General features: G+C 44.2%; 6 protein-coding genes and 1 long non-coding RNA gene across 7 annotated transcripts; 4 read left to right on the top strand and 3 right to left on the bottom strand.

Annotated features, from left to right (window-relative positions):
* Positions 1-12,390: 12,390 nt before the first annotated feature.
* SrpRbeta (signal recognition particle receptor beta) lies at positions 12,391-13,619 on the bottom strand. The gene is made up of 4 exons (XM_064685310.1): positions 13,438-13,619; positions 13,066-13,372; positions 12,872-12,997; positions 12,391-12,813 (listed from the first exon to the last, which is right to left on the bottom strand). Exons 1-4 carry the CDS (start codon positions 13,541-13,543, stop codon positions 12,618-12,620), a joined length of 735 nt encoding a protein of 244 aa, XP_064541380.1. The 5' UTR covers positions 13,544-13,619; the 3' UTR covers positions 12,391-12,617.
* A 293-nt stretch (positions 13,620-13,912) lies between these two features.
* Positions 13,913-14,720, bottom strand: LOC135430582 (guided entry of tail-anchored proteins factor 1). The gene is made up of 2 exons (XM_064685314.1): positions 14,562-14,720; positions 13,913-14,502 (listed from the first exon to the last, which is right to left on the bottom strand). The coding sequence occupies exons 1-2, from the start codon at positions 14,631-14,633 to the stop codon at positions 14,053-14,055; spliced, it is 522 nt and encodes a 173-aa protein (XP_064541384.1). The 5' UTR covers positions 14,634-14,720; the 3' UTR covers positions 13,913-14,052.
* A 19-nt stretch (positions 14,721-14,739) lies between these two features.
* LOC135430576 (erythroid differentiation-related factor 1) lies at positions 14,740-18,910 on the top strand. The gene is made up of 6 exons (XM_064685305.1): positions 14,740-14,901; positions 14,954-17,447; positions 17,510-17,768; positions 17,831-18,142; positions 18,206-18,399; positions 18,463-18,910. Exons 1-6 carry the CDS (start codon positions 14,881-14,883, stop codon positions 18,843-18,845), a joined length of 3,663 nt encoding a protein of 1,220 aa, XP_064541375.1. The 5' UTR covers positions 14,740-14,880; the 3' UTR covers positions 18,846-18,910.
* On the bottom strand, positions 18,900-19,412 carry LOC135430589 (uncharacterized). The gene is made up of 2 exons (XR_010436652.1): positions 19,148-19,412; positions 18,900-19,079 (listed from the first exon to the last, which is right to left on the bottom strand). It is a non-coding gene; the product is annotated as an uncharacterized LOC135430589 (long non-coding RNA).
* An 837-nt stretch (positions 19,413-20,249) lies between these two features.
* Cp18 (Chorion protein 18) lies at positions 20,250-21,079 on the top strand. Its single transcript, XM_064685315.1, has 2 exons — positions 20,250-20,406; positions 20,472-21,079. Exons 1-2 carry the CDS (start codon positions 20,392-20,394, stop codon positions 20,967-20,969), a joined length of 513 nt encoding a protein of 170 aa, XP_064541385.1. The 5' UTR covers positions 20,250-20,391; the 3' UTR covers positions 20,970-21,079.
* Positions 21,080-21,932: 853 nt separating this feature from the next.
* On the top strand, positions 21,933-22,637 carry Cp15 (Chorion protein 15). The gene is made up of 2 exons (XM_064685317.1): positions 21,933-22,093; positions 22,163-22,637. The coding sequence occupies exons 1-2, from the start codon at positions 22,082-22,084 to the stop codon at positions 22,514-22,516; spliced, it is 366 nt and encodes a 121-aa protein (XP_064541387.1). The 5' UTR covers positions 21,933-22,081; the 3' UTR covers positions 22,517-22,637.
* Positions 22,638-23,817: 1,180 nt separating this feature from the next.
* Cp19 (Chorion protein 19) lies at positions 23,818-24,708 on the top strand. The gene is made up of 2 exons (XM_064685313.1): positions 23,818-23,977; positions 24,067-24,708. The coding sequence occupies exons 1-2, from the start codon at positions 23,963-23,965 to the stop codon at positions 24,676-24,678; spliced, it is 627 nt and encodes a 208-aa protein (XP_064541383.1). The 5' UTR covers positions 23,818-23,962; the 3' UTR covers positions 24,679-24,708.
* The last annotated feature ends 207 nt before the right edge of the window (positions 24,709-24,915 follow it).

Here is a 24,915-nt window from a genome sequence, read left to right as displayed (position 1 = left end):
TAACCTTCTCGGTAGATAAAGCTGTCCATCCAGTCGCTTGAGCTGCGCAATGGGCTAAGCCTGAAGTCTGCGGATCGAATCCCAGTGAAAATAAAATATTCGATTTTAATTAAACTTTATAATGAATAGTTGCTATGAATAGTTCCTTAAATTCTTGTTGTTTTGCTTTCTAAAAGAATTCCATTGAATAAATCATCTAAAAATATTTGTTTTTGCATCAAACCGGACATCCAACACACACACACACACGCCCGTAAATATGACCAGACAGATAAACAAATGAAAAATTCCACGCAGAAAAATTCCAAATTACACAAAACAGCCAATGAGGGAAAATTACAAATATTTGTCTTGGCGCAAAAAAGAATATCTATAGATATATGTATCTATATGGCAGGAAAAACAAAAACAATTTGCGCACAAACAAAGAATTTATTAGTAAGCATGCTATGCGCCCGGAGACAAGGCCACAAATATCATACGAAAGCTGATAAACTACAAAGGCGAGCCCTAAAAAACAAAAAAAAAAAGCAATAGAAACTGAAATTGAAAATGAAACCGCGGCACGGTTAATAGATAAATGTTATCATGTATTGATAAACTTGACCCAGTTTTGCCCCCGCGCAGCCCTAGACCGACCTTGACGATAAAAAAAAACAAACACTAAAGAAGAAAAAGAAAACCTACACAAATAAAAGCTATCGCAATCAGGATCATCGAAAGCGACATTGCGTGACTGGGCCCACGTTGACGGTGGCCCCGTGCTGTGGAGTCCAGTGCCAACGCTGGTGGGCTCCTGTGTGAGCTTTCGTTTTGGGCTGCAGCTCATTTCCATATTTGGACCATTGACGGCGGCTGCATTGTGGCGACCTCGTGTGCGGCGACCGCCAACAGTCACACCGCAGCGGTTGCAGGTTCAAGCCAGGCCAGTTCCAACCGCAGCCTCAACCTGGTCCATTCATGTGCCGCTTGGCGGTTGCAGTTTGCAGCCGTCGCCCATTGCCATACCCATTCCCATTCCCATCGCCTTTGCCGCGGCGCACTCAATTACTATAATTTGCCTGCGAGGAGAAGTCGACTGGCGTCTGGACTGGGCCAAGTTCGAGGCGCTGGCTTCCAGCTACTGATTGAATTTCAAATTGCTCAATTTTTTGGGGCGCACACAGATTTGCGGCCATCTTCAACGTCGCTGCAGCGTCTCAAAAGCGAAATTATGTTATTCCAGCGATAAACTGTTTGTTCCTGCGGCATCCGCCAGCCAGCGCCCAAATGCCTGTTCCAGCGACCACCATGTGTGCCAGCATCGTATCCCAGATCTTACGCTCTCGCTCTGCGCTGGGTAATTAAACAGGCCCCAAAAATGTTGCTCTTATCTGCAAAGGCTGCCAGCTACAAATACCCTACACATAGTTGGCTATATCAGCAGGCAGCTTCAGCTGCCACCAGCTGAGAACAAGAGATATGCAAACTTTACGGAGTGCTTGGTATGCTTTTAAATCATATTGAGATTAGATTCTTATACTTGAATTGTTTGGTACTCAAATTAAGTACAACCGTTGTAAAATCTATTATTTGAATGGAAGAATAAAAATATTTTAAGAACCTTTTCTATTCATTGTTGCGGATCTAGAACAAAATTTTGGCGTTTCGTTGTCCTTTAAGAGTTACCTCCAAGCCTTAAGGCTCGGTTCTTGAGGGTAGTTTCTCACAACCTTAAGCTTTCAAAATATAAATAAATTACAATTTTTTTTTAAATTATTCATGGCCCGTTGTACTGAAAATATTGTAAGCCATAAATATTTTCATATACAAGATCTGGGCTAAATTTTATTCCACCCAAAATTGGCATCTAGCGTATATGGTTAGATGAAAGCAATTTTTGGGGCCAAAGTTATTTATGATTTGGGACGGGATCTTTCCCTTATTTATTCTTATCTAAACCATAATTTTTATAAATAAAATTTCGGTTCGGCTCTTTTCTTGGACAACTAGTAGGGCTAAAGGATCGGTTCATAGTAAAAAAAAAAAAATTGGAATTCCGGATTTAGTCCGATTCGATTCCGATTCCATCTATAATATGTTTTTATGTTAATAATGTTTAGTACTTATTCTTTATTTTTGTTATATTATATTATTATATTTTGTTTTATTAACTGTGAATTTTCAAATCAAAATTAGTTTAAGTAAAATTTAAATTTAATATTTAGAAACATTTCGAAACTACGCAAACATTTTCTCTGAGTATATATCTATGGGACTCACTGCTTTATTTAGAATATATCATAATAGAGTATCAAATCTGCGAATATCTTTAGTTACAATACTCTTAATGTTTTCTCTGATTTGGGGCGCCGGATGTTATTAATTAATGCATGAAGCCAAAGCCTGGCGACTGACTTTGGGATATCTGCAGGCTGGCGTTATATGGAATTTATTTGTTAGAGGCAGCGACTAATCAGCTAACAAGCCGCTCACGCCGCAGACGACGGCGGAGACGTCCGTAAGTCGCGTCGATGCCGGACAGTCGAAGGGGGAGGCAGTGCAAAACGGAGACTTTATAAAGTTGTTGTTCCGCATGCGCCTCGGATTTTTTGGCGGCGGTTTTGCTTTGACGCGGTTTTTTCATTCATTTGCATACATTTGGCTTTTGCCTTTGCACATGGCGACCAGACGCTGATGCGGTATATGCTACTCCCATATCTTGGACACACGCTCCAGACGCAATCCGCGTGCTGGGGGCTGCACCATGGCAGGAAGGCAGCCAGGGCGGGCAGTCGAGCGGGCGGGGGCAGGCAACCCTTTGAAGCTCGTAAATGCCAACCGCAAGTGCATTTGTAGCGTTTTTCGCATATTGTAGCTAATTTTTTCTGTTTGTCGGTTTCCAGACACAGATTTTTTTGAAAAAACAAATTTAATTTTTTCTTAACTGCATTTATGCGAAATATTTCAATAGTGTGGGAATGAGAGTTGGTTGGAATTCGGATTGGTTTGCCTGACTGCCGACTGGCGGGCCAGTTGGGCAACTTTGTAAACTTATATATATATATGTATATGTATGATTCATTCAAGCGTTGAGTCAGATAAAGCCATTTAGCAGAGCTATACAACAGCTTTTGCTTCGCATCTTAAGTGCAGGAACTCCTTGTGAAAATTGAGCAACAGAATTAGAGAGCCTTTATTCTAACAGCTCTGGCGCGCTGTTAATAACATTTGTATGTTATGCAACAGCTGACTTTAACAGTTTTAATGCAACAGTTGATTTATATACATAAATAAATTTAACCTGACTTATACAAACACTTTTTAGCTTATATTTTGTAGAGAAAATTTAAAAAAAAAAAAGAAAGTTCATCGAAAAATTTCATACAGAAAAAGGAAGTATGGTTTTTACCAGCTGTGGGGCGCTGTTAATAACAGCTTTATGTTATATTTAACTCCTAACACCCATAAACAGCTAAGCACATATTAAACCCATAAAAACCAACTCATATTCTAATATTATTCACTTCCCAATTCGCTCAAGACCAGCTGCCCAAAATCAGTTGGTAACCTCCAGCTGGCCACACGCTCTCAGCCAATTTGGCTGGTTTGCCGTTTTGGTGGTTTTGAGCCACCAATTTGGTAAGCGAGCGACGTCTTTCGCGCTTGGCTGCCACTTGACTTGTGGCTCTAACAGACGCGAGTACGCTAAGCGTGAATTACGAGCATGCGTTAAATGTGGTAAATAAACGTGCTCACATATTTTGGCCTTTGCCTAATGGCATATAAGTATTTGGGGTATTATGTACCAGACTGTCAATTGCACTTTGTTTAACCGTAGCGCACCTGTGATTAGTCAGTGGCAACAATTTCGCTCTGAATGATCGTGTGCATTGATAAGTCAGGTGCATGTGTAAATTACCTGAGCGTGACCAGGCACGGTCTATGAATAAGCCTGGAGATTATTTGTTAACAGTTATAGAGCGTTGGTTCTATAAAAAGGGAGAGTGTGCTAAAGCGAATGTGCTACTTTATAACTTTCGGGGTCAATCTGATCTGTAGCGATTGACCTTAGCATACTTTTTGGGGCAAATCAGAGAGAAGCATTAAAGTAGTTCTATATTTGTGGTCGAACAACGTTTGATATATTTAATAGTTTAACTAGCAGATTTAAACACTTTTTTATAAAAATTAAATCAAATTTATTATTATATTTATATGCATGTATTCATGTATGTGATTATGTATGTATGTATGTGTTTGTATATCTGTATGTGTGAATGCATTCATATGTTCTCTTATACCAAGCGTAAGTTTTACTTGCAGCTGCACTACTAATTTAAAAGAAAAACGTATTTTTAAATAGGGCCCTACTCTGCGATTCTCATGAAGTCAAGTAAGGGCCAGGGGTTTTCATCCGTTGATCATAAGTGTGCTGTGTTTTTTTGGCAATCTTGTAAAAATGATTTGTGTGTTTATATATGTAAGTATATAGGTATATATGTATGTATGTATGTATGTATATGTATATGTATATGTATGTATGTATGTATGTGTGCACTTATGTTTGTATGTATGTATGTATGTATGTATGTGTGTATGTATGTATGTATGTATGTATGTATGTTTGCATGAACACATGTATGTGTGTATGTATGTATGTCTGCATGCATATATGTATGCATGTATGTATGTATGTTGCATGTATATGTATGCAAGTATGAATGTATGTAAAGAAATTTAAATAAAGGCCTCAGCGGTTTTTATAAATTCTAGTAGGGCCATTTGTTTTTCATGCTTTGATTATAAACGTAGCTTTGGCAAGTTGTTTAAGCAAACTGCCTCTTTTTCATTTTATTACTCTATCTTTCTTATGCTCTTATTCTAATCCGTTCTCTTTATCTTTTTTTTTTTGTTTCAGTGATGATCGTGGTTGAACTTGTGAATTTTCGGGTAAGTCCATTTTATTATTATTTTATATTATATTATTATATATATATTGGATAAGAATATACATTAAGGTACTTGGATCTGTGCTCGGTTTTTATGCTAGTGATTTATAATAGACAATAAGATTGCCTAAGACTTCGTGCCGCTTGGGCCTGCCAAGTCATTCAGATCGTAGACCCTTTTTTGCTGTATGCCGTCTCTCAGTCATATCATTAAGTAGCATCGCCTTCTGAACACCTTATGCAATTGCCTGTTTGGCTCGAACCCTGGGCGCAACCTCGCTTTCGATGTCGGCACAGCCAAACTATAGGCCAACTAACTACATACACCGTGCTACTATTAACGCTCCACTGACAGCAGCAAAACACGCAGCACTCTTACATATACTTGTGTGTAAGTATAAAACTAAAACCGAAACATACAAATCAGCCGAATGAAACATCGACAGAGCAAAATGCTAAAAAGCTGCTGCTGTTAGAGGAGAAGCCAACGAGCGTAGAACGCTGCGAATCAGCGATGCGATTTGATGGATATTAAAATGACCGTAAAAAGGAATTAAGGTCTGCCAGACTTGCCGTTCATGCTGCCGCACAGTTGCAATTGAGTGAATATGCTGGCCCCCTGCCCCCCGCTCGCCTTTCCCTCGTTTATGGCAACAAAACGAAGACAAGAACAACAATAAGACTTCAAAAAAGATTTTTACATATTAACAGAACAAATATGCCACATAAAACCCCAAAAAATGAGCCAGACCTCGGCTCAATGTCGGCAAAGTTGCAAAGGGCCCCGCGGGCTACACGAACAAACAGACGACACAAATCACACGCAAGCCCAAGTGACAAGGCACAGGGCATGGCGAATGGCGAATGGGATCGGGGTATAGGGTATATGGTATACGGTCACAAACCGCAGAACTTAATTAGTGTCATGTTGTACTCAAGCGGAGACAAACGGAAATCGGCGCAACTAACTGCAGGACGCCAATGTCGGACGCTGATGACTGCCAACATCATTTGTGCAAGTGGCAGCCGAAAAAGTAAAAACCCAGGGCTGCAAACATTATTTAAGCAAAATATGCATCATTTTTAAAAGAGAGGTTCCTGGTTCGAATCCCAGGGTAATGCATGGTTCTGGTAGTGTAATATTATACACATTTTTTTTAAACTTTTAATACTTGACATATGTATAAAATTCAGAGAAAGATTTTTTATTCTATAGACTCAAGTTTTTCCGTCAAATTTATAGAAGATGTTGAATATCATAGGGTTTTATTATTATTTTTGAAGGATTCTAAGTTCGGCTGTCTCTATTTTTCCATATCCAGTATAAAAAATCTCTATATTAATACTACATAATATTTGTATGTTATTTATGAATCTTTATCTATTAATATTACTCGAAAGCATAAGTATGATTGTTAAGTAGCGCCTATCCATCCCTTGATAGAGTATCAGAACTCAAGACATTTCTTTAAGTCTGTTTGATATTTTAATGCCCTTTCGAAGAGTTATTTAACTATGTGGAGAAAACTGTAATGCTTTGTAAAAGGCATGTACGTTTAAAGGAAAAGTATGTACATTTATATAAGCACATGCTTGTACAGATTTTTGAATTTTGGGGAATAAATATTATCAATACTTGATAAAGATATTGCCCGATCGAGTCACTATACCATATAACTCTCCTAGGTTCAATCACTTATTGATCCAAAATTATTTAATTAAGAGCAGAATATGGTAAACTCTCATATCATATCTATAAGTGAAAAGGGTATTTAAACTTCGACAATCTGTAGTTATGGGCACTTTCTTGCTAACATTGCATAGTGAGGCGCGTCAGAGACGTCTGTGCCACATAGAGAGTGATTGCGATTGCAGCCAATTTGACTGATGAGCGACCCACACAAATCGCCGCTGGCTGTGAGCCACAGCAGAGTATGTGTGCCACAGATAGCCATCATTTTGCTGGCCGGGCAACGTGTGAAGTCCATCAATCGTCGTCTGTGTCTGGCGTGCGACTGGGTTACCTGCCGCTGACGCTGCCGCTGCCGCTGTCGTCGCCGTTGCCCCTACCCCTGCCGCGTGGTCAGCCAATGCCAAATGCCCGTGTGTACCTGGGTGGGCATGAGTTTCGTTTTCATTTTTATGCTTGCTGTCATTTCTGTGGCTGTGGATGTGGCTGCTGCCCTTCATACGGAACTCACACGTTGTCGCGGGCGCATTAATCATGGACAGCGGACGGCTCCAAAAAGTAAACAACATAAAAAAAAAAGCAACAAAAATTGAAAACCGTATCCCCAATTAGCCGAAGCCCCGCGCGGTGTAGGACCTGGCCAGGATACGCTCTCCCCCCCTCTCTCTACCCGTCGCTTGCGCTCTGTGTGTGGTCGCTGTGCTAAAAATTGTTTTTGAATTTTTTCGAGGTTTTTGGAACGTTTGCCACAAATTGCTGAGGCAAAACGTTCGTCTCAATTGGTTTGGCATTTGCTGCCGCTGCTGCTGCTGCTGCTGGTTGCGCCTCGCTTGCCGCCGCCGCCGCCGCTGCCGCCTCCTTTATGCCGGGCTGGCCACGCGTGCGCTGCCATTGAAGCCGTTCCCACACCCCCCCCAACAAAGAGCCTCAGCCCCTGCCAGCTGGCCGCCAACCCTATTTGCACACAAACAAACAAATAAACACACACACACACATACGAACGCAAGCACACGCGACTAATTTTCCAATTGGAAAATCATGTGCTTTACATATGAAGACTGTTGCGCGTGTCGCTCGGCCAAACATGTTCATATGTGGTATGTGTGTGTGTGTGTGTGTGTGTGAATATATTCACGAAAAAACGCAATTATATCGGTCGGTTGCATTTCGATACATTTGGTTGCCTTACGCCGCACACGACTGACCGCGCATGTTTTCGGCTGGCAGAGCAGCGATCCGAGCCAAGCCTCAAATTATAGAAAATCAAAAGTGTGACCGCCACACACACACAGGCACACTCACACTCACTCCCCTGTACTTGCTTTGAATTTTGTGCTCTTCGCCGGCGCTTTGGACATACGGAATTATACCCTACCCTACCCCAGCCTACTCTGCCCCGCCCGCGTCTCGACTGCCCGTTGATTAATTTGCCAAAGTCAAAAGCCTTTGATAGGCAGAGTAGCGTGCCGCAACGATGGACCTCTAACATAACCATATCGTACCCGTTTAGCTCTGCCCAACCCCCTCCCAGCTCCCATCCCCGCCGCTCTCTCGCCCGACTGTGCGGCTTGTGGAGCGTGTTTAAGCAATTTTGTTGCGCATTTGCATTTAGATGACGGAGGCCGCACTTGTTTATGGCCCACACTTTAGCAGAGAGCTCGTCGTTTTCGGTCTGAGGTGGTGCCCAGTTAATGGAAGCGATTATGAATATGCACCAAGAGACTTTATCAATATTTCGGGTTTTAAATTGAAAACATATTTGGTTGCTAGATAGTAGAAAAAATGGTTGGGACATAAGCTTGGATGTGGAAGTTACAAAGCTACATATCTTTAATGAACATAATCATTAGTTAAATACAACAAAAAATAAAAGTTAAAAAAATGGGTTGGTTTTAGATTTTTAGTCGTGGATGATATGGATTCTATAGGGATATGATATGAAGCCTTAAAGCTCAGGATGTATGGAGTAGTCCTTAAGGTTAAATAAATTGGTTGGTTTTAACTTTAAAGCTTTGACTGATATGGATATGATAGAGATATGATATAAATCTTTAATACTTAAATACTAATAAATACTGAAATGTTCCTCAAGGCAGCAAACCCAACAAATATATAAACTGGTTCAACTCGCGGCTAGGTTTAAATTCTATTAAAGTTCTTTCATTTCAATTCGTTATTTCAAATTTAAATTGTGAATTTGTGATATGATTCTTAAAATTAGTATTGAAATTTTTAATCAAATTATTGAATCAATTGCAATGTTTTTTTAATTAAATCAATTTCGCAATATTTTTTTTTATTATTAAATCGTAAAGTTTGTTTTTACTGAAAACCAATTCTTGAAGGAAACTGGTTCGGTTCGGCTTTGGCTTCCAGCTAATTTTTCTCATCATTTGGTTCTTGCTAAATATGCTATTGTAAATTCTGTTTTGAACCGGTTCGCCTGATAATCGATTTACCTAATTATCGGTTACAATCAATCATATGTTCATATGTTTATCTCTTGATTTTATGGAAACTCACAAGCTGACGTTGTGAGATTCTTTTTGTCTTCCCTCAAAAGAAGCTAAGAAAAGGACAACCTTGAAATAACTTTATAATGCTACTGTCTTAAAACCCCTGAAACCCTTTGTGAGACCCCTTCATTTGCTTACTGCCAAATTATTGCATTTAAATATAATTTCCTATAAAAATAAAACTTAATGAAACAGCGCGTGATGTGCAATTGACATGAAAGGCTGCCAGCTACCAGCTACCAGCTACCAGCTACCAGCTTCCATGTTGGCTGCATTCCAAGCCAATGCAAACAATCTCACGCATGGCTCCAGAGTCGGGAGCACGCACAGCGAGCTGCATGGAACAGCCCGTAGACGTCTCTGCCACAGCTTCGCCAGTGACTAACCCATAATTAGGCGCATGGCCGCAGACTGAGAGGTTCGCATCGCAGCGGATCGCATCGTGTCATGTGAAACGTTTATGGGCAACAAAGCTCCAATTTGGCTACAAAGTTCGCAGCTGCTGGGTGGGTTCAGCATTATAATTAATCAAGAAATTGTATGCACAGAAATCAGAAAATAATCATCAATTTGGCTTAAAGCCGAGCAACCGATGAGAAAGTCTCTGGCCGAAAGCGAGCGCCAAATCGCGGAGAAAAAAAAAAACCCAAAAATAAAAAAAAATACGCTTCCTCCTGGTGATGACAAGCAGAGGCTGCCAATCTCCGGCCGGTCATCAGCATCAGCAGCATTCGAGGCGCTACAATTTGGCGTTACATGAAAATTGCATCGGAAATCAGCTGAAGCTGATGAAGGCAGCGTCGCACCGGGATCTGGCGTTTAATTAGATGCCGCGTCAACAAGGTGCTAAATGGGCTGCCATTATATGTGCGCTACATACATGCGTTCACACTTTGGGCACTTGGGGGCAACACCAAGGGCCGCGTGGGCCGGGCAGTGCCAAAAATGAAAGCTAACAGCGGCTGGGCTGTTGTGGCAGCTGTCGCGGGTATGGGCCTGGGCCTGGACCTGGACCTGGACCTGGACCTGGACTTGGGCCTGGACCTGGGCCATGTTGCACACCCGGGGGGCATGCGTTGCTCTCGTTGTTCGATGTTGCCTTGTTGCTCAATTTGCTGCTGTTGTTGTTGCATTGCTGATTATGCAGAGGTGATAATTGCAGTGTCCGGCGCGTCAAGATTTATTTTTTGTTGAGCTTTAACGATGTGTTAAAATAAATTGCATATGTGGCAGACAGCGATGCCCCAACCAGACCCAGCTGCAGCGCCCTCATCTACGAAAAAAAAAACCCACAAAACGTCGCGGCTGTGTACATAAAAACTTTTAACCGCCGCCCAGCGGCACCACCAAGCTGCGTAATTGCGGTGCCGGCTTATTAAAATATCAGACATATATACACATATACATACATATATGCAGTTGCAGTTGTTGCGGCTGTCGCGCGCGCCTCTTTTGCCCGTCAGCCTCATAAATCGCATATTTACTTTCTAAAATATATATTTTGTTAAAAATGAACACAGATTTATTGCCCAGTCAAGTCAACTAAGCTAAGGCTGTGTCCGCTAACGGTCTGCTACGCCCGTGTAATTCAATAGGACACACAGAGACGAGCCCCAACAACTCGTCTGCGTCTGGTGTTCCAGTGAATTTTTTGGCAGCCCAAAAAATCGGTAACTCGAGCCGATTCGGCCATATCGTATTTTTTTTTTGTTTGGTCAAACGGGTCTCCACTACCCTAGCAAGAGGGAAGGTAAAAAATCCGCCTGTTGCATTTGTCTGCCTAATCAGCTGTGCATAATTAACGGCTACTGTGTACGCGCCAAGCGGCACCAGACCAGGTCGGAGACGTCTCTAAAAGACGCTTCTTCCGCTTGGCTAAAGCGTGTCTGAAACATATGGAACGCATTGTCCCCGTCCTCGTCGTCGTCGTCGTCTGCAGCTGTAAAAAAGTCGGAGCTGTGGCCCTTTTTTGCTTGTAGCACGTGCTCCAATGCACATGACACCGAATCACGGCTGCCATGTGCTGCAGCTGGCAACTGGCGAGTGGGTAGCTCAACAATGCCAGGAAGTGGTGCTCTCGCTGTCTGGCGGGGCTGTAGCCCGTTTGGATATGTAAAATTACTGCAACAAGTGGCAAAGCGCATGTTTTGCCAAGCATAGGCCAAGTCTTGTGGACGGCAGCGAGTGACTTCTCATAGTTGGGGAAATCTATACTTGGATTTGTGGGGCCAGCTTTATTGATCAGTCAGCCAGTGAGCAGTCATGGCGCTTGTGGTTCAGCTGAGTGGTCGCGCTTTTCCTCGAAATTCGCTGCTGCCAATTTATCAGACGAGATGCCACCAAAGTTGCCTTCTAAAAATTTGATGGCAGCTGCCGGCATCGGCACCAGCAGCAGCAGCAGCAGCAGCAGCAGCCACACGAGACCTGAACGTCAAACATCCGCCCAGCTACACTTCCCGTGATCGCACAGTTCGGCAAATCATAAAAGCTAACAATTCTTAGAATTTGTGCCAGCCTAGAAATTCTATCTAGTCAGAGGAGCTGAGCCCAGATCCGAGCTCATTGATTTTGATGGCGGCTGTTTGATCTTTGGCCGGTCAACTGATCGATGGTTCGGACAGTTCGGCTTAGCTGACAGCTGCTGCCGCTGGTTTCAAATCGCGAAAAAGGTTTGAAAGCTTGCGCATGCGCCAAACATTTGGCTTCTTGGCTAACTTTGTTACTGGGCCAGTTGGTTGTGTTTCCCCTTTGCTGGAATTGGAGTGAAAAAGGGTTTCAGGCGAAGAAACAACAATAAGGGGGTATGAATCTTGAATGTTAACTGCACTATGATGTGCCTATTCTTTCAATATGTTATATTATATTATAATAATTTTTCTGTGGCTACATTTCACTTTTGTTTCCATGTAAATCTATTTAAAAATTCATTTAATTCTTTTATGTTGCATACTTTCGGGCTGTTTGAATTTATGTGACCAAGCAGTGCAGCAAGCAGTTCATTGTCCAACTGCATTAATTTTGTTTTTAAAATGCGCATAAATTATTTTCCCAGACCCCAAGCTACGAACAATACCATATCTTATTTTAATTGACATATATTTCAAGCACAGTCGCAATTAGTTTAGAGTTTAAGCGATTTTCAAGCCTGTCGCGTGCACAGCTTAACGAACTCCGACTTTCATATTGTAAAGAAAGTTGTTGCCCAACAATTCACGCTTATTAGATTCCCTACACAACGTAAAAAACAAACATGTTTTTCGTTTCATAAATCTTATTGAAAAGACCTATATATAATTACAAAAATTCAATATAAACCTAAATGTAGATTTACAGGGAAGCAGGAACAAGGCAGGCGCTATTTGAAAGGATTTAACAGTTTGTGGGTCTTGACTCTCGAGAGTTTCAGTTATAAATATCCATGTGTTTTATTATTTATTCCGTTTCGGATGATATTTCAGTCCTCATGGCTTGCAGCTGCATTTACAGCATGCGGTCAATCCAATCTGTGAGATGATTTAGTTGGTTATCTTTAGCCGAACCTTCGTAGAACTGCACATTTTGCGTAATGTGCGCAAACTCAAAGTCCCGTCCCGGTTTGCCCAATATGACGGGTTTGTTTACTTCATCATCGCCCACCGACTGCAGTTTGCGGCTGCGCGTATCGCGCACTGTGTTACTGCAAGGAACAAAGAGCAATCATTAGATGTGGGCCGTGCACGTTTTCAAGAACTTACATTTCCTTCTCCAGCAAACTCTTGATAACTTGCGCGCTCTTGGCAGTCGTCTGGTCGTGCTTGTTGCACAGCACCAGCACGGAGCAGGGCTGTGTGGCGCTATCTGCCAAAATGGTGTACAATGTGCTGTATGTGTATATAATATAGAGATTGTTAGAGAGTGTACATTAGGCTATCCCCACATGTGCACCTACTCCGCCACATCACGAATATCCTTTTGAGCGGTAACCGAGTCGACCACAAATATAATGCCCTTGGCATTGCGTTTGTACAGCTCGAAACACTTGTCGCGCACGCGATAGTGTCCCGGAATGTCGACAAGTCGTCCAGCCACATGTCCCGAACGGTATTCGCCCACATTCTCTTTGATGGATGTAAATGTTTCCGGGAATTTGCCATGCACCAACTGCATAAATATGGCGCTCTTGCCCGCCTCGCATAGACCGGTTAGCAAAAAATCACGTCGACCCGCGGAGCGTCGCCGCAAAATGACATAAATTGCTGAAATAGTTGAATGGGAGCATCAACAAACTGTTGTTGTCCATCTACGTGGCGTGCTCTCTTACCGACTACAATGAAGCCCAATATCAGCGCGACCAATATGGGTGTCACATCAATGTTGTCCAGCTTAATTTGCTTTTTGTCGCGTACATTTTCATTTAATTTATCCATTTTGTCGAAGTGAGTTTGGAAAAATACACAATTTTCCGCACCTCAACTGAAACTCAAATAACTTTGAACTAGAGACGGCTTGATTTCGAATATTAGGGATGATAAAACAAGTTGTGTTATCGATTAACTGCATTATTAAGGGAAAGCCAACTTATTATATATGTATGTAATTGATTATTATAGACAAATAATATTCATATGAAACAAAAAGTAAACGTAAAAATGGTTAACATTTTGAAAACTTCTGCTTGGTGAAAACATTGTCGGCCTCAAGTGCCCACAAACTTATCGATAGTTTTTGCGATATTCACCACAATCACTAGCGCGTGCTTTAAAACTGTATTCTTCAATAATGCAGTCAGTTTAACGTATTTTTATGTGCAAAATACATATTTGTTTTATGTATTTTGTTGTTAAAACCGTGATGAAGCTAAGCAAACTATATCGAGCACTTTTAACAGATAACTTAATTGCAATAAAATACATAATTACAATTCATTTTACACAAGTCACTTCTTTACCAAACCGTACAACAGGCGAAACGTAAAATTACATGAGAAGGCCCAAGCGGGCACTGAGATAGCATTGTATACACCAGTGGGAAAGCTGAGCAGCCCGGTCAGCGGCGCCAGACTAAAGCTGTCGTCAAAGATCATCACAGGAATCTGACGATGCCGGGCACACACTATGATAACGAACAGTGAAAAGAGAACCTTCGACACATAGTAGGCCACTGTATCGATGGTTGACTGTTTGAGGACTTCCATTTGATGGGTCGATCTTATTTTGATCTCGGCATCAGTAACTTTGCGCTCGGCACGCATTGTCTTTATTTTCCTTGCATATTCGCCGGCATGTTGGGCAGTGTGTACATTGTTCAGCTCCTCGCGTGCTGCGTCCAGCTCTGCTTGTAAAAGTGCGTTTGTTGTGGTTCCTTTCCAAAAACGAGATAATTTAACCTGTGGCGAAACTGCATTTAGTTAAGGCTGGTCGATTTTACGTTGGCTCCTCTAATTACGTAGTTGCGTATGAAGTCCGGCAGGAGTGTGTTAATCAGGCACATCAGCGCTATCATTATAAACAATTGCATATTGTCTGTGTTAGTTTTATACAAATAATGCTGATTTTATGTTTCTGTGTGGTGGAAAGAAAAAAAAGAGTGCGGCCAACAGCTGATAGCTGCGTGTGTGTTTTGTTTGGTGAGCGTAGGCAACCCTGTCAATACCAGGGATGGCAGCTATGCAACAGCTGTTTGCCGGTATAATAAACGCCTACCTTGTGGAATATTCGTGAACAATTTTGTTTAAGTGTGAAAATTGAAATGAATATTCAATGCAATGGAAGATAGCAACGAAGAGGTAAGCAAATGTACCCAATAAAATTTGTAAAGTTATCGAAAGTGTGTTTCAGATTGAACCCTGCCGCAGCATTGGGCCGCACGAGCTGGAGGCAGTGAAAAGTCAGGCCATTATAAAACTGTCGCCCGTGCAGGTGCCAGCGCATTTCAAGCGCCTGGAATGTAACACTAATCTTAATCTACCGCCCCTCAACTGGCTGACCACCTCACACAGCAGCCATGGACTGCATCAGGCGCTGTATCAGAGCGCAGGATTCGCCAGCTTCCGTCTGGGACAAATGTTTCCCGATTGTGTGGGCGAAGTGGACGTCGTCTCGGATGCCGAGAATATCAAACAGCTACTTAAACTGCCTTACAGCGCCAAGAGCGCCATTAGCATGGTTGTCCACAAGGTAGGCAACACACTGCTGCTGGACGAGTTCGATATACAAAAGTATTTGCTGCGCAAGTCGGATGATGATTGGAAGTGGCTGCGCACCTTCATACTGGAGCACATTCTGGCCTATGGCGAGGAGCAGCACAATTTTTGCCTCAAGGAGCGCTCACGCGAGGCGCTGCAAACAAAGAATTTGCTTTCCAAGTTTCTGTACCATAGCCTTAAACAGACTGGCAATACGGATTACGATACCAATGCGCCCACGCTGCTGACCAGCAGACGCGCTGGCTTACCAATCATTGGACCCGTACTGCCGGAACCGAAGATCGAGGAGAATGTGCCCGATCCTAAGTCCAGCCATGCCTTCAATCGCAATGTCGTGTGGACCTTTGAGGATATACGCATGCTGATTGGCACTGATATGCCAATCTTTGGTGGCCCAAACAGGCCCTGCATTAGCCTGCGGCTACGTGACGCCGCGCAGCCCATCAATGTTCTGACTGGCATTGATTATTGGCTGGACAATCTGATGTGCAATGTGCCCGAGGTGGTCATGTGCTACCATTTGGATGGCATTGTGCAGAAATATGAGATCATCAAGACTGAGGACCTGCCCTATCTGGAGAACTCGCAGTTCTCGCCACAGGTGGTGCGCAACGTGGCGCAGAATATTTTGGCTTTTCTCAAGGCGAACGCCACCAAGGCGGGTCACACCTATTGGCTGTTCAAGGGCCGCAATGATGATGTGGTCAAACTCTACGATCTCACAACGCTCTGTCAGAATCAAAACAAAGCGGCCGAGTCAGAGCGTCCGCAAACACAACAACAGCAGCAGGAAATGAATCCGTTTACGGTGCCTGTGGGCATGTTGCTGTACTCCGTGGCACGCAACATGAAGAACACACTGGAACCCATTACGCCCAAGACGGCAGGCAATATACGCGCCTTGCTGGACAACTGTATCAAGCTGCTGCCCAAAGAGCAGTATCCACAAATTGTCAGCTCCTCACACTATATACTCTCGGATTTGCATGTGCCCGCAGGCATAGATCCAAAGGCGCCCAAATTCAATGATTCCCCTTCGCTGTTCAATGCAGACGACGACGACGACGAGGATGATGAGGATGAGGATGCAGAGGATTACGATGACGAGCCACCTCTCGACTTTGGCCATGACAAGTACTATCAAAGCGCAGCGCAAAGCGGTGGCAAAGCGAATGTTGCGGTCCGGCACATTTGTGACGCTTTGCGGGATTTCAAATCGCACGCCAAGCAATCAAAGCCGGCGCCCTTAATAGCCAGCACCGTCGATCGCTGCAAGATTTCGCTGCAGCACATCAGCGCGGGCATCTCATGTTTGCAATACTTCAATGACAATCAGGAGGAGAAATTGAAGGAGTCGGAAATGCACGCCAAGCAAGAGGAGAAGCAGCGCATTCTGCACGAAGAGCAGAATCCCAACATGGCAAAGCCCTTCAATGCTATACCACTGCCCTACGAGCAGCTTCAGCTTGTTCAGCCGCCAGCGCAGGCGCAGTCCAAGAAGCGCTCCATTAAGACGAAGACCAAACGCAGCAAGTCCAAGGAACTGGCCACAACCAACAGCAGCAACAAGCCAGCAGCTGTCAGCTGCAATCAGAAGCTTAGCGCCAAATTTAATAGTCAACATTTTGGCTCATGGAATGTGCATCTTAAGCTGCTGCTGCTGGAGAAGGCGTGCCTAACATATGCCACGCTGGCGGAGCATTATTACGAAGCCCAGATCTATGGCAGCACGCTGCGTGCCATTGAGCTGGCCTGTCGCTGCCAGCAAGTGCTTAACAAGTATATGGCCAATGTGGTCTCACAGCAAAGTTGTCTGCTGGGACGCGCCGGCGACTGTTTCTTTCAAATCTCAAAGCACTGGAGCGCTATTGAGGAGTATGTGCAGCAATATGAGCAGCTAGATGAGCCCACGTGTCAAATTAGCGATGAGCTGGCACAGGAGCTGGAAGAATCAGAGCTGCTCACGCTGGCGCCTGTGAAGAATGTCGAAAAGGTCATGCTGCACAGCTGCAAATGCTACGAAGACGCACTGGAGCATGCCCAGAGCGCGGAGAGCAATGAGCTGCTGCGTCGCTTAGGCAATGTGCGCAATGAATTGGGTCTCAAGTACATGTACTCGGCACAGGGTGAGTTTTTTATTTGGCCTTCTACTCTTAGAGATTGACCAACTAATACACATGCCTTGCAGAGGAGTACAGCCAAATGAAACGCAAAAAGGAGGCGGGGTCTGAAGATAATTCGAAATCCGAATCGGATGGAAAAACTGAGACTGTCGCGTCTGCGGCGGAGCCTTTGTATGTCAAACTGACTGTCAATTCGTATGACTGTCTGCGTCGTGGCATTGAGGCCTTCACAGCGGTGCAGGATAATGTGAATTTGGCGTTTCTCTACTGCAACATGGGCAGATTTATGCGGCTGCGTGCACACTTAACCATGCCCAATGAAAGGTGAGTGTGCATAATTTATTAACTGCCCACTTTTACTCTAATTATCCTTTTCGAAATTGTAGCACAATTGCGTTGGACACACAGAAATCATTTTATAATGAGGCCTTTAACTACTATGAGAAAGCCAAGGACTGCCTGGACACAAGGAAAGCCAATGCAGAGCTCTGGGATCTGGTGCAGTGGGAGCTATCGACGGCCACCTTTACATTGGCCAAGCAGCTGCAGGACTATAGTGCAGCCGACAAAAGCAGCCTGGCCGAGGCATCCAAGGAGGTGCTAGAATTGCTGCAAAAATCCTTGCGCCTATGCGATGTGGATCATGCAGGCGCACGCCAAGTGCTCTACAGCTTTCGCTCGGGTCTAATACACAAGCGGTAATCTATTTAACTTGGCATGCAACAAAATCTTATAATTGATAAGCATCCTGTCCATTGCAGCATTGCGTCCTTTCACTATGCACAACTGCGTGGCTATGGCGTTTGTGATGTGTCCCAGCTGCCCAAGTCGACGCTGCAGCTGTGTAAATACCACTACGAGAAGGCCACACAAATCTTGGAGAGCTTAAAGGAGGTGCGGGATTTGCTTGTGGTGCAATTGGAGCGCATCTCATTGCACGAATTTCTGGCGGATGGTATGTGTGCAAAAGGAGCTATACTAAAGCTATCTATACAGCATATTTCCAATTGCTTTGCAGTTTCAACCCACGCCGCGCAGAAGGTCAAGCAAATGCAAGCGGCTTTAGACATTTGTTTCCAGTGCCAGCTCATTTTCGGGCACGTCATCGATAGCAACAGCAACGTCACCACGGATGATGACGAATTCATAGCACATTTAACGCTCTTTGAGAGCCGCTTGCAGAACGCATTAAAAACGCTCATCAAATTGCTGTTAACGACCGGCAAGGATCCAAAACAGCTGTCGGCATTGTATAAGCGCATGTATATGGAAACCTTGACTGGGAAACATGGCATAGGCGCACAGCAATCAGCAGCAGAGTCAATCTCGCGTTCACACCATTTGCACACGCTGCTCACCCGGCTGAAAGCCATGTGCGGCGCTCAGCTGGCCAGCGACTAGCCAAGTAAAGTGTTTTGTACGTGTCGTCTACGAGTTTTATAAAAACAGTTCAAATTTTGTGTATACATCGACCTGCATTTTGTTTATTGATGTGTGTATTTTCGTCTCAATTACGCTGTCAGCTTAGCCCCGCCTTTGGCAGCGGCAATCGCTCTCAAATTGCTCGGCATCGGCAACGCTCGCGATGTGTTTCTGGTACATAACCAACGCCAACAGCATGGCCATTAGTAAGATCTGCAAAGGATCAGGCTTTAATAACAACACACACACACACAGCTATTGTTCAAAACCACATCTCTTACCTTGAAGCACAGACTACGCATTTTGGGAACTAGTTTTCTGTACTGGCCCAACGGGCGCGCGGCTCTTATAAAGTCGCGTTGCCGCCAGCCAGACGTGTCGCTCATCAAGATTACAGAGCTGCAGCACTCTGCTGTGTGCCAATCTTGGCCAGCTTCTGTTAAATATGTTGTTGGACAAGCTATTGATGCTCGAGTAATCGGCTTGCAAAATTCTCATTCTCATTCTCATTTGGGATTTAATGAAAACCCTGAGAGAAATGATGAAGAGTATTGGGGTTGGGGATCTTATTCAATTAATTTGCGTTTACTTCTAAGCGAAGATGTTATTTATTAATAATACCTGCTGCAATGATTTGTCTAGCTTTAACAGTTTGCTAGCTTATATGTTTACTTAAACTGAAATCTTAAGGTTATGTTGAATACAAGCAAGAACTGAATTAATAGACTGCATGTGAAAAACTTAATCGAAATATTTATTCGCTGGATATAATGGAAATCATTTGTATTTAATTCCTCATGCTGTTGCTCTGTTCACCAACTAATATGCCGCTGTGACTGAGTGTAGCGCATTCGAAAATAATTTCAAATAATTTGCAGCGTTTTATTATTATTTTATTTGAGTTAAGTGCTTGCCGTTGCATATTTCTTTAATTGTTTATTGTTTATAATTTTATTGTAATTTTATCGTAACTTTTTTTGCTTTTGTATATAAATTCTACCAACGCAGCAGAAAGCCCAAGTCAATGCCTTGGCTATATTTCTGCGCTTGTTGGAAATTGTGTCAAGCTCGGCCACAGTGGAGCAAACAGTGACGAATAGTGAAACAAAAAAAAAAAAACAAAACAAGAAAACAAGCAAAGAAAATGCCGCCCACTCGATGTGCTGGGCACGCACGAGTCATCGAGCCAGCTTGCGTAATGACGAGCAGGGAGCACTCTCAGACGATGTCGTAAGCGCACAGACGCCTGCGCTATCTGGACCCGCGCCGAATTAGTGCAGCGAGTTTTGGACCCAGTTCGGTTGGCAAATGCACGTCGCCAGCGGCGACGTCTTCAGATTGCGGCTGGAACACAAAGAACATTGGCATGGCACAGACGAGAGACCGTCTGCTAGAGCCAAACTTGCATCATATTCGTCACGTAAGCGAATTGGCATTGCCTGGATTTTTAGTATATAAGCAAAACTGGTCGCTCCACTCCAGACATTAGTTAGCTACCTCACAAACTAAGCCAATTAGCCACAAAATGATGAAGTTCATGGTAAGTGCCAGCGCATCCTGCGTCCATCTGTAGCCTCCGACTTATTTCCCACTATTTTTCTCCAGTGCATTTTCGTCTGCGCCATCGCCGCCGTCTCGGCCAATGCGTACGGTCGCCAGGGCTACGGCAGCGTACCCGTCGGCGGCTATGCCTACCAGGTCCAGCCCGCTCTGACCGTCAAGGCTATCGTCCCAGCTGGTGGATATGGTGGTGGCAGCTACGGTGGCGGCTATGGCAACAACAACTACGGCCGCAGCATTGAGGTGCCAGTCTCCGCCCACTACACCTCGAGCCGCGGATATGGTGCCGCGCCCGTCGATCGTCAGGCCATCTCCCTGGCCAAGCTTAGTCTGGCTGCACCCAACGCTGGTGCTCCTCTCGTCTGGAAGGAGCCACGTCAGATTGTGGAGCGCTCTTATGGCCCTCAGCAGAGCTATGGCCAGAAGCACAGCTACGGTTATGGCGAGCAGGCGCAGGGCGCTTCGGCAGCCGCTGCCTCCAGCTCCGTGGCTGGCCAGAACTCTGGCTACAAGAACTCCGGCTACAAGAACTCCGGCTATTAAGCGAGTTGAGAAACGCTACAGTGAATCGAAAGCTAACAAGCTTGGGACTTATATAGACGCATAAGACAGTAGAAAGTAATAAAAGCAACAAAACATAAAAACATAAACAATTTATTGGCATTTTCTCTTTGGGTCACGCGTTTTTTGAGTCCTACGAAAAAGTTGACTTCCTTGCATCTGTTTAATTGTGTTCAATTAAAGCCAAGGAATAATTCAGTTGTACTTTGAAATTGTGGGAATATATATATAGTATATATATAAAATTTCTTTACTTTTGGAGTATTCGACAATATGGTTCTTTGATTCTACAGAAATGTATAGCACATATGATTTGACTTTGATTTTAAAATGAATGATTGGAAACTTCTTAAATGCATTTATGCGTAAAAGTTTTATATTGAAATTATGTCTTAAGAAATTATTTTTTAATATGTATTATGGCTACAACAATTATACTGTATTCCGTAAACAATTATTTATGCCAAGTATATAACTTCCAAAATGTTTTCTTGCCCCTAAAGCTCATGAGTTTCTTTTCGAGCGGGTCTCGAGCGGCCCATGTTTACAGCTGCAAGTCCAGTCTATGACTGTCTTTATTATATTTTAGCCCCAGGAGTGTGCATTTGTATATGTGGAAAAAAAGTATAATATATTATTTTAAACCTGGGGCTACAAAAGTCGCGCGCTCCGCTCGTGGATTCATTGAGAACTCACGAAGTGCTTAGTTTGTATTTTTTTCGCGGTGTGTGTCGAGCTTGGGTCGCGGCCGAATCGAGTGGGTCGGGGGCTTTTTGCCCTGGCATTATCAAAAGTCAGAAAACAATGGAAAACATCGCGTAACCGAACGATTTTATAATTGTTGGCCAGACACGACAACGAAATACGAGCCAAGTACATAATATGTCGCCAATAATTGTTGTCTTATGTGCTGGTTAGAATTATGAAATATCGCTGCCATAGAAATTATATATGGTATATAGGTTACTTGAAGTGCTTATTTGGGGAGTGTCACGTAAATATCCAGTCTAATTTTTGCATATAAAAGCGCTCGTTGCGGTCAGCTAAATCATAGTTTGATTGATTAACCTAACCAACAAAACTAACTGTTCAACATGAAGTTCCTGGTAAGTGATCCCTGCAGCTGGACATGGACATGTGGATAGCTGACTAATCCTGTTTCCTCGAATACACAGATTGCCTTCGCTGTCCTCGCCCTGGTCGCCTGCATTAATGCCAATCCCTATGGCAGCAACCGTGGCTATGAAGGTGGCCGCGTCGCCTACGTTCAGGAGGTTGGTTATGGCGGCAGCTCCTATGGCAACCAGGGCCATGGCAACCATGGCTATGGCAACCAAGGCTATGGCAACCGCGGCTATGCGCAGCCCCTGTACTCGCGCTCATCGAACCCCAGTGCCTCGGCCGCTGCTGCCGCTGCCTCGGCTGGCATCCGCCCCGGCAGGTACGAGCAGGCTGCCGTCATCGGCTACGATCTGGACGCCAGCTACAACGGCCACAGCCGCGGCGGCTATGGACGTGGTGGCTATTAACTCAGCCACATCCAATTGAGCCAATGACCTCATTGTTCAATGGATCAGGTCAAGCAGCAACTGTTGAGAAAATAAATCAAAACCGCTGAAAGCCGCGGAGCATGTTGAACAAAAAACCAAATTCCAAGAGTTGTCTTCAGTTGGGTGCGGGTAGCTACAAAGTGTGACATACTTTTGAGCGTCGGGCTTAAATGGTTGCAGCTGGGATTAGCGGGTGGGAGCAACGACTAGGAACGATGGGGCTCAAAACCTCGTTCTTCAATTTAAACAATTTCCAATTATTTGATGAAAGGACTTATATGCAAAGAGTTGTCTTTAGTCAAGAGATCGTTAGACTAAAGCTGCATGGACCAGATCCAGAAACGCTTGAAAAGAGTAAGAAAGGAGCTGGGGAGAATAATGTAGCTCATAATAACTGGAGTTTGGTTAGAGTATTTCGATATACAGAAAACTTTTCCACACCAAAATCCATTTTTCAGCGAACTCAGCCTCTAGAGCCATATGATATAGTAGTCCGATGTTGCTAAGACTTGGCTCAAATGATAATATAGTAACCTAATATTGAGAATAATTATCTTATATGTGGAAAGAATAGTGAAAGTATTGTCAAATTTTGGTCAAGATTTTCTGAATAACAAACAAGAATTCTTACAAAAACTTTATAATCGTCGGATTACACGATATAGTGTTCCGATTCCGAATATGTTTTTGAACAAAAAGACAAGCCTAGACAAAGTTTCATGTGGATAGTTTTGCTGATCAAGAATATATATATCTAATGGGCTCACCTTCTATGTACTACTCATTTCCTGACAAAATTATAATCATATAAAAAATTGGCTTCATAAAATATTTAGGCATTTTTCAAGTCAATTTTCACTAATCCACAAATTGTCAGCTGAAATGTTTCGGGCCCAAATAGAGCACAGTTAGCAACAAGAGGCCGCTGTGCTTATCCAGCTGCATGCTCACACGAAGCAACAGCTCCATTTAACAAAACATGCACAATGTTTGGAACCACTCTAGAAAGAGAGAGAGGGAGAGAGAGAGATCAGAGCAACCCCCCTATGTATTGGGGGCGGCTGTGCAGCATACAAATGTCGGCGATAGCAGAGTCTCGGGCGAACAAGCAGCAGCTTGAGTGGGGTGCGATATCGAGCTGCAAGATTTGGACCACGAGAAAACAGCAGCAGCAGAAGAAGAAGAAGAAGAATAACATCAACAACCGCCCACCGTTGCAGCGAGATGAAGACGACGCCGAGCTGAGCTGAGCCAAGCTGAGCTCTGAACTCAGCGCCGTGATAAATTCGCAGCGAGATCACGTTTCGAGTGCTTCAATTATTTTGCTTATATAAAGAAGTGTGCTTGGCATTTGGTTTGTTAATTGTGCCAACTGTTTCAAGCAGCTAGAGCCCAAAAACAACAAAAACAAAAATAAGCACAGCCATGAACAAGTTCGCCGTAAGTACAACATAGCATGGCGACGTCTGCCCATTTCCCGTTCCGTTGGTCGCCAGTTTTTTATTCAAGCATCGATTTCCAATACACAGACTCTTGCGGTATTCATCAGCGTCTGCCTCGCCGTCGGCAGCTGCAACTACGGAGGCCAACACGGCGGCTCCGGCTACGGTCACCGCAGCATCTCCAGCTACGGACAGCGTGGAGATGGCAGCGCTGCTGCCGCATCGAGCGCCGCTGCTGCCGGTGGCAATGACCAGCGTCCCGTAGAGATTGTTGCCGGTCCCCGTTATGGCGGCAGCGAGCAACTGCGCCCGATCCTCCTCGACTCCGGCTACCATGGTGGCCACAACGAATACGGTCGCGGACAGGGACACATTGGACACCTCGTCGGCGGCGGCAGCTATGGCGGACACATCGCCGGCGGCAACCATGGCAACCATGGCGTCAACCATGGCGGCAACCATGGTGGCAACTATGGCGGCCAGCAGCGCGGCTATGGCCGTCCCCGTTGGTCTGTCCAGCCCGCTGGCGCCACTCTGCTGTATCCCGGCCAGAACAGCTACCGTCGTTATGCTTCCCCACCAGAGTACACCAAGGTGGTGCTGCCCGTGCGCGCCGCTCCCCCAGTTGCCAAGCTCTACCTGCCCGAGAACAACTATGGCAGCCACGGTGGCTACCAAAACGAGGGACCCAAGTACTAGAGGACCAATCCCCTCTTGGCTACTTCTCTCCGAATCAGCTCAAACGTGAAGCTCTCACAATAACATGGCAGAGTTCGTTGTGCAAACAGCGTGAATAAAAAATCACAAAAAAAAAGAAAACCCAAAATGTTTTATTGATAATGCCTATGAGGCCTTGAGTCCGAGGGGGGGCCAGATAAATGGTTCCGGTAACTGGCAGTTGGTTTGGTTCGCCAATGTTTGGCCAGTTGCAGGTTG

Source organism: Drosophila montana, unplaced genomic scaffold (assembly GCF_035044405.1).
Source record: "Drosophila montana isolate Dmon_TW-CO22-7 unplaced genomic scaffold, ASM3504440v1 contig_3029_1, whole genome shotgun sequence".
NCBI classification, from domain to species: domain Eukaryota; kingdom Metazoa; phylum Arthropoda; class Insecta; order Diptera; family Drosophilidae; genus Drosophila; species Drosophila montana.
This window is presented reverse-complemented; position numbering and strand designations above follow the sequence as displayed.

What these genes read in the sequence shown, in the direction of transcription:
- LOC135430576 (XM_064685305.1), top strand. Translation starts at nt 14,881, where the DNA reads ATGGAAGATAGCAACGAAGAG. An exon ending in TGGAAGATAGCAACGAAGAG is followed by an intron (nt 14,902 to 14,953) that starts GTAAGCAAATGT and finishes AGTGTGTTTCAG; the next exon opens with ATTGAACCCTGCCGCAGCAT. An exon ending in GTACATGTACTCGGCACAGG is followed by an intron (nt 17,448 to 17,509) that starts GTGAGTTTTTTA and finishes CATGCCTTGCAG; the next exon opens with AGGAGTACAGCCAAATGAAA.
- LOC135430582 (XM_064685314.1), bottom strand. Translation starts at nt 14,633, where the DNA reads ATGCAATTGTTTATAATGATAGCGCTGATGTGCCTGATTAACACACTC. An exon ending in CGGACTTCATACGCAACTAC is followed by an intron (nt 14,503 to 14,561) that starts GTAATTAGAGGA and finishes GTTTCGCCACAG; the next exon opens with GTTAAATTATCTCGTTTTTG.
- SrpRbeta (XM_064685310.1), bottom strand. Translation starts at nt 13,543, where the DNA reads ATGGATAAATTAAATGAAAATGTACGCGACAAAAAGCAAATTAAGCTG. An exon ending in ATTGGGCTTCATTGTAGTCG is followed by an intron (nt 13,373 to 13,437) that starts GTAAGAGAGCAC and finishes CAACTATTTCAG; the next exon opens with CAATTTATGTCATTTTGCGG. An exon ending in GATATTCGTGATGTGGCGGA is followed by an intron (nt 12,998 to 13,065) that starts GTAGGTGCACAT and finishes ATACACATACAG; the next exon opens with CACATTGTACACCATTTTGG.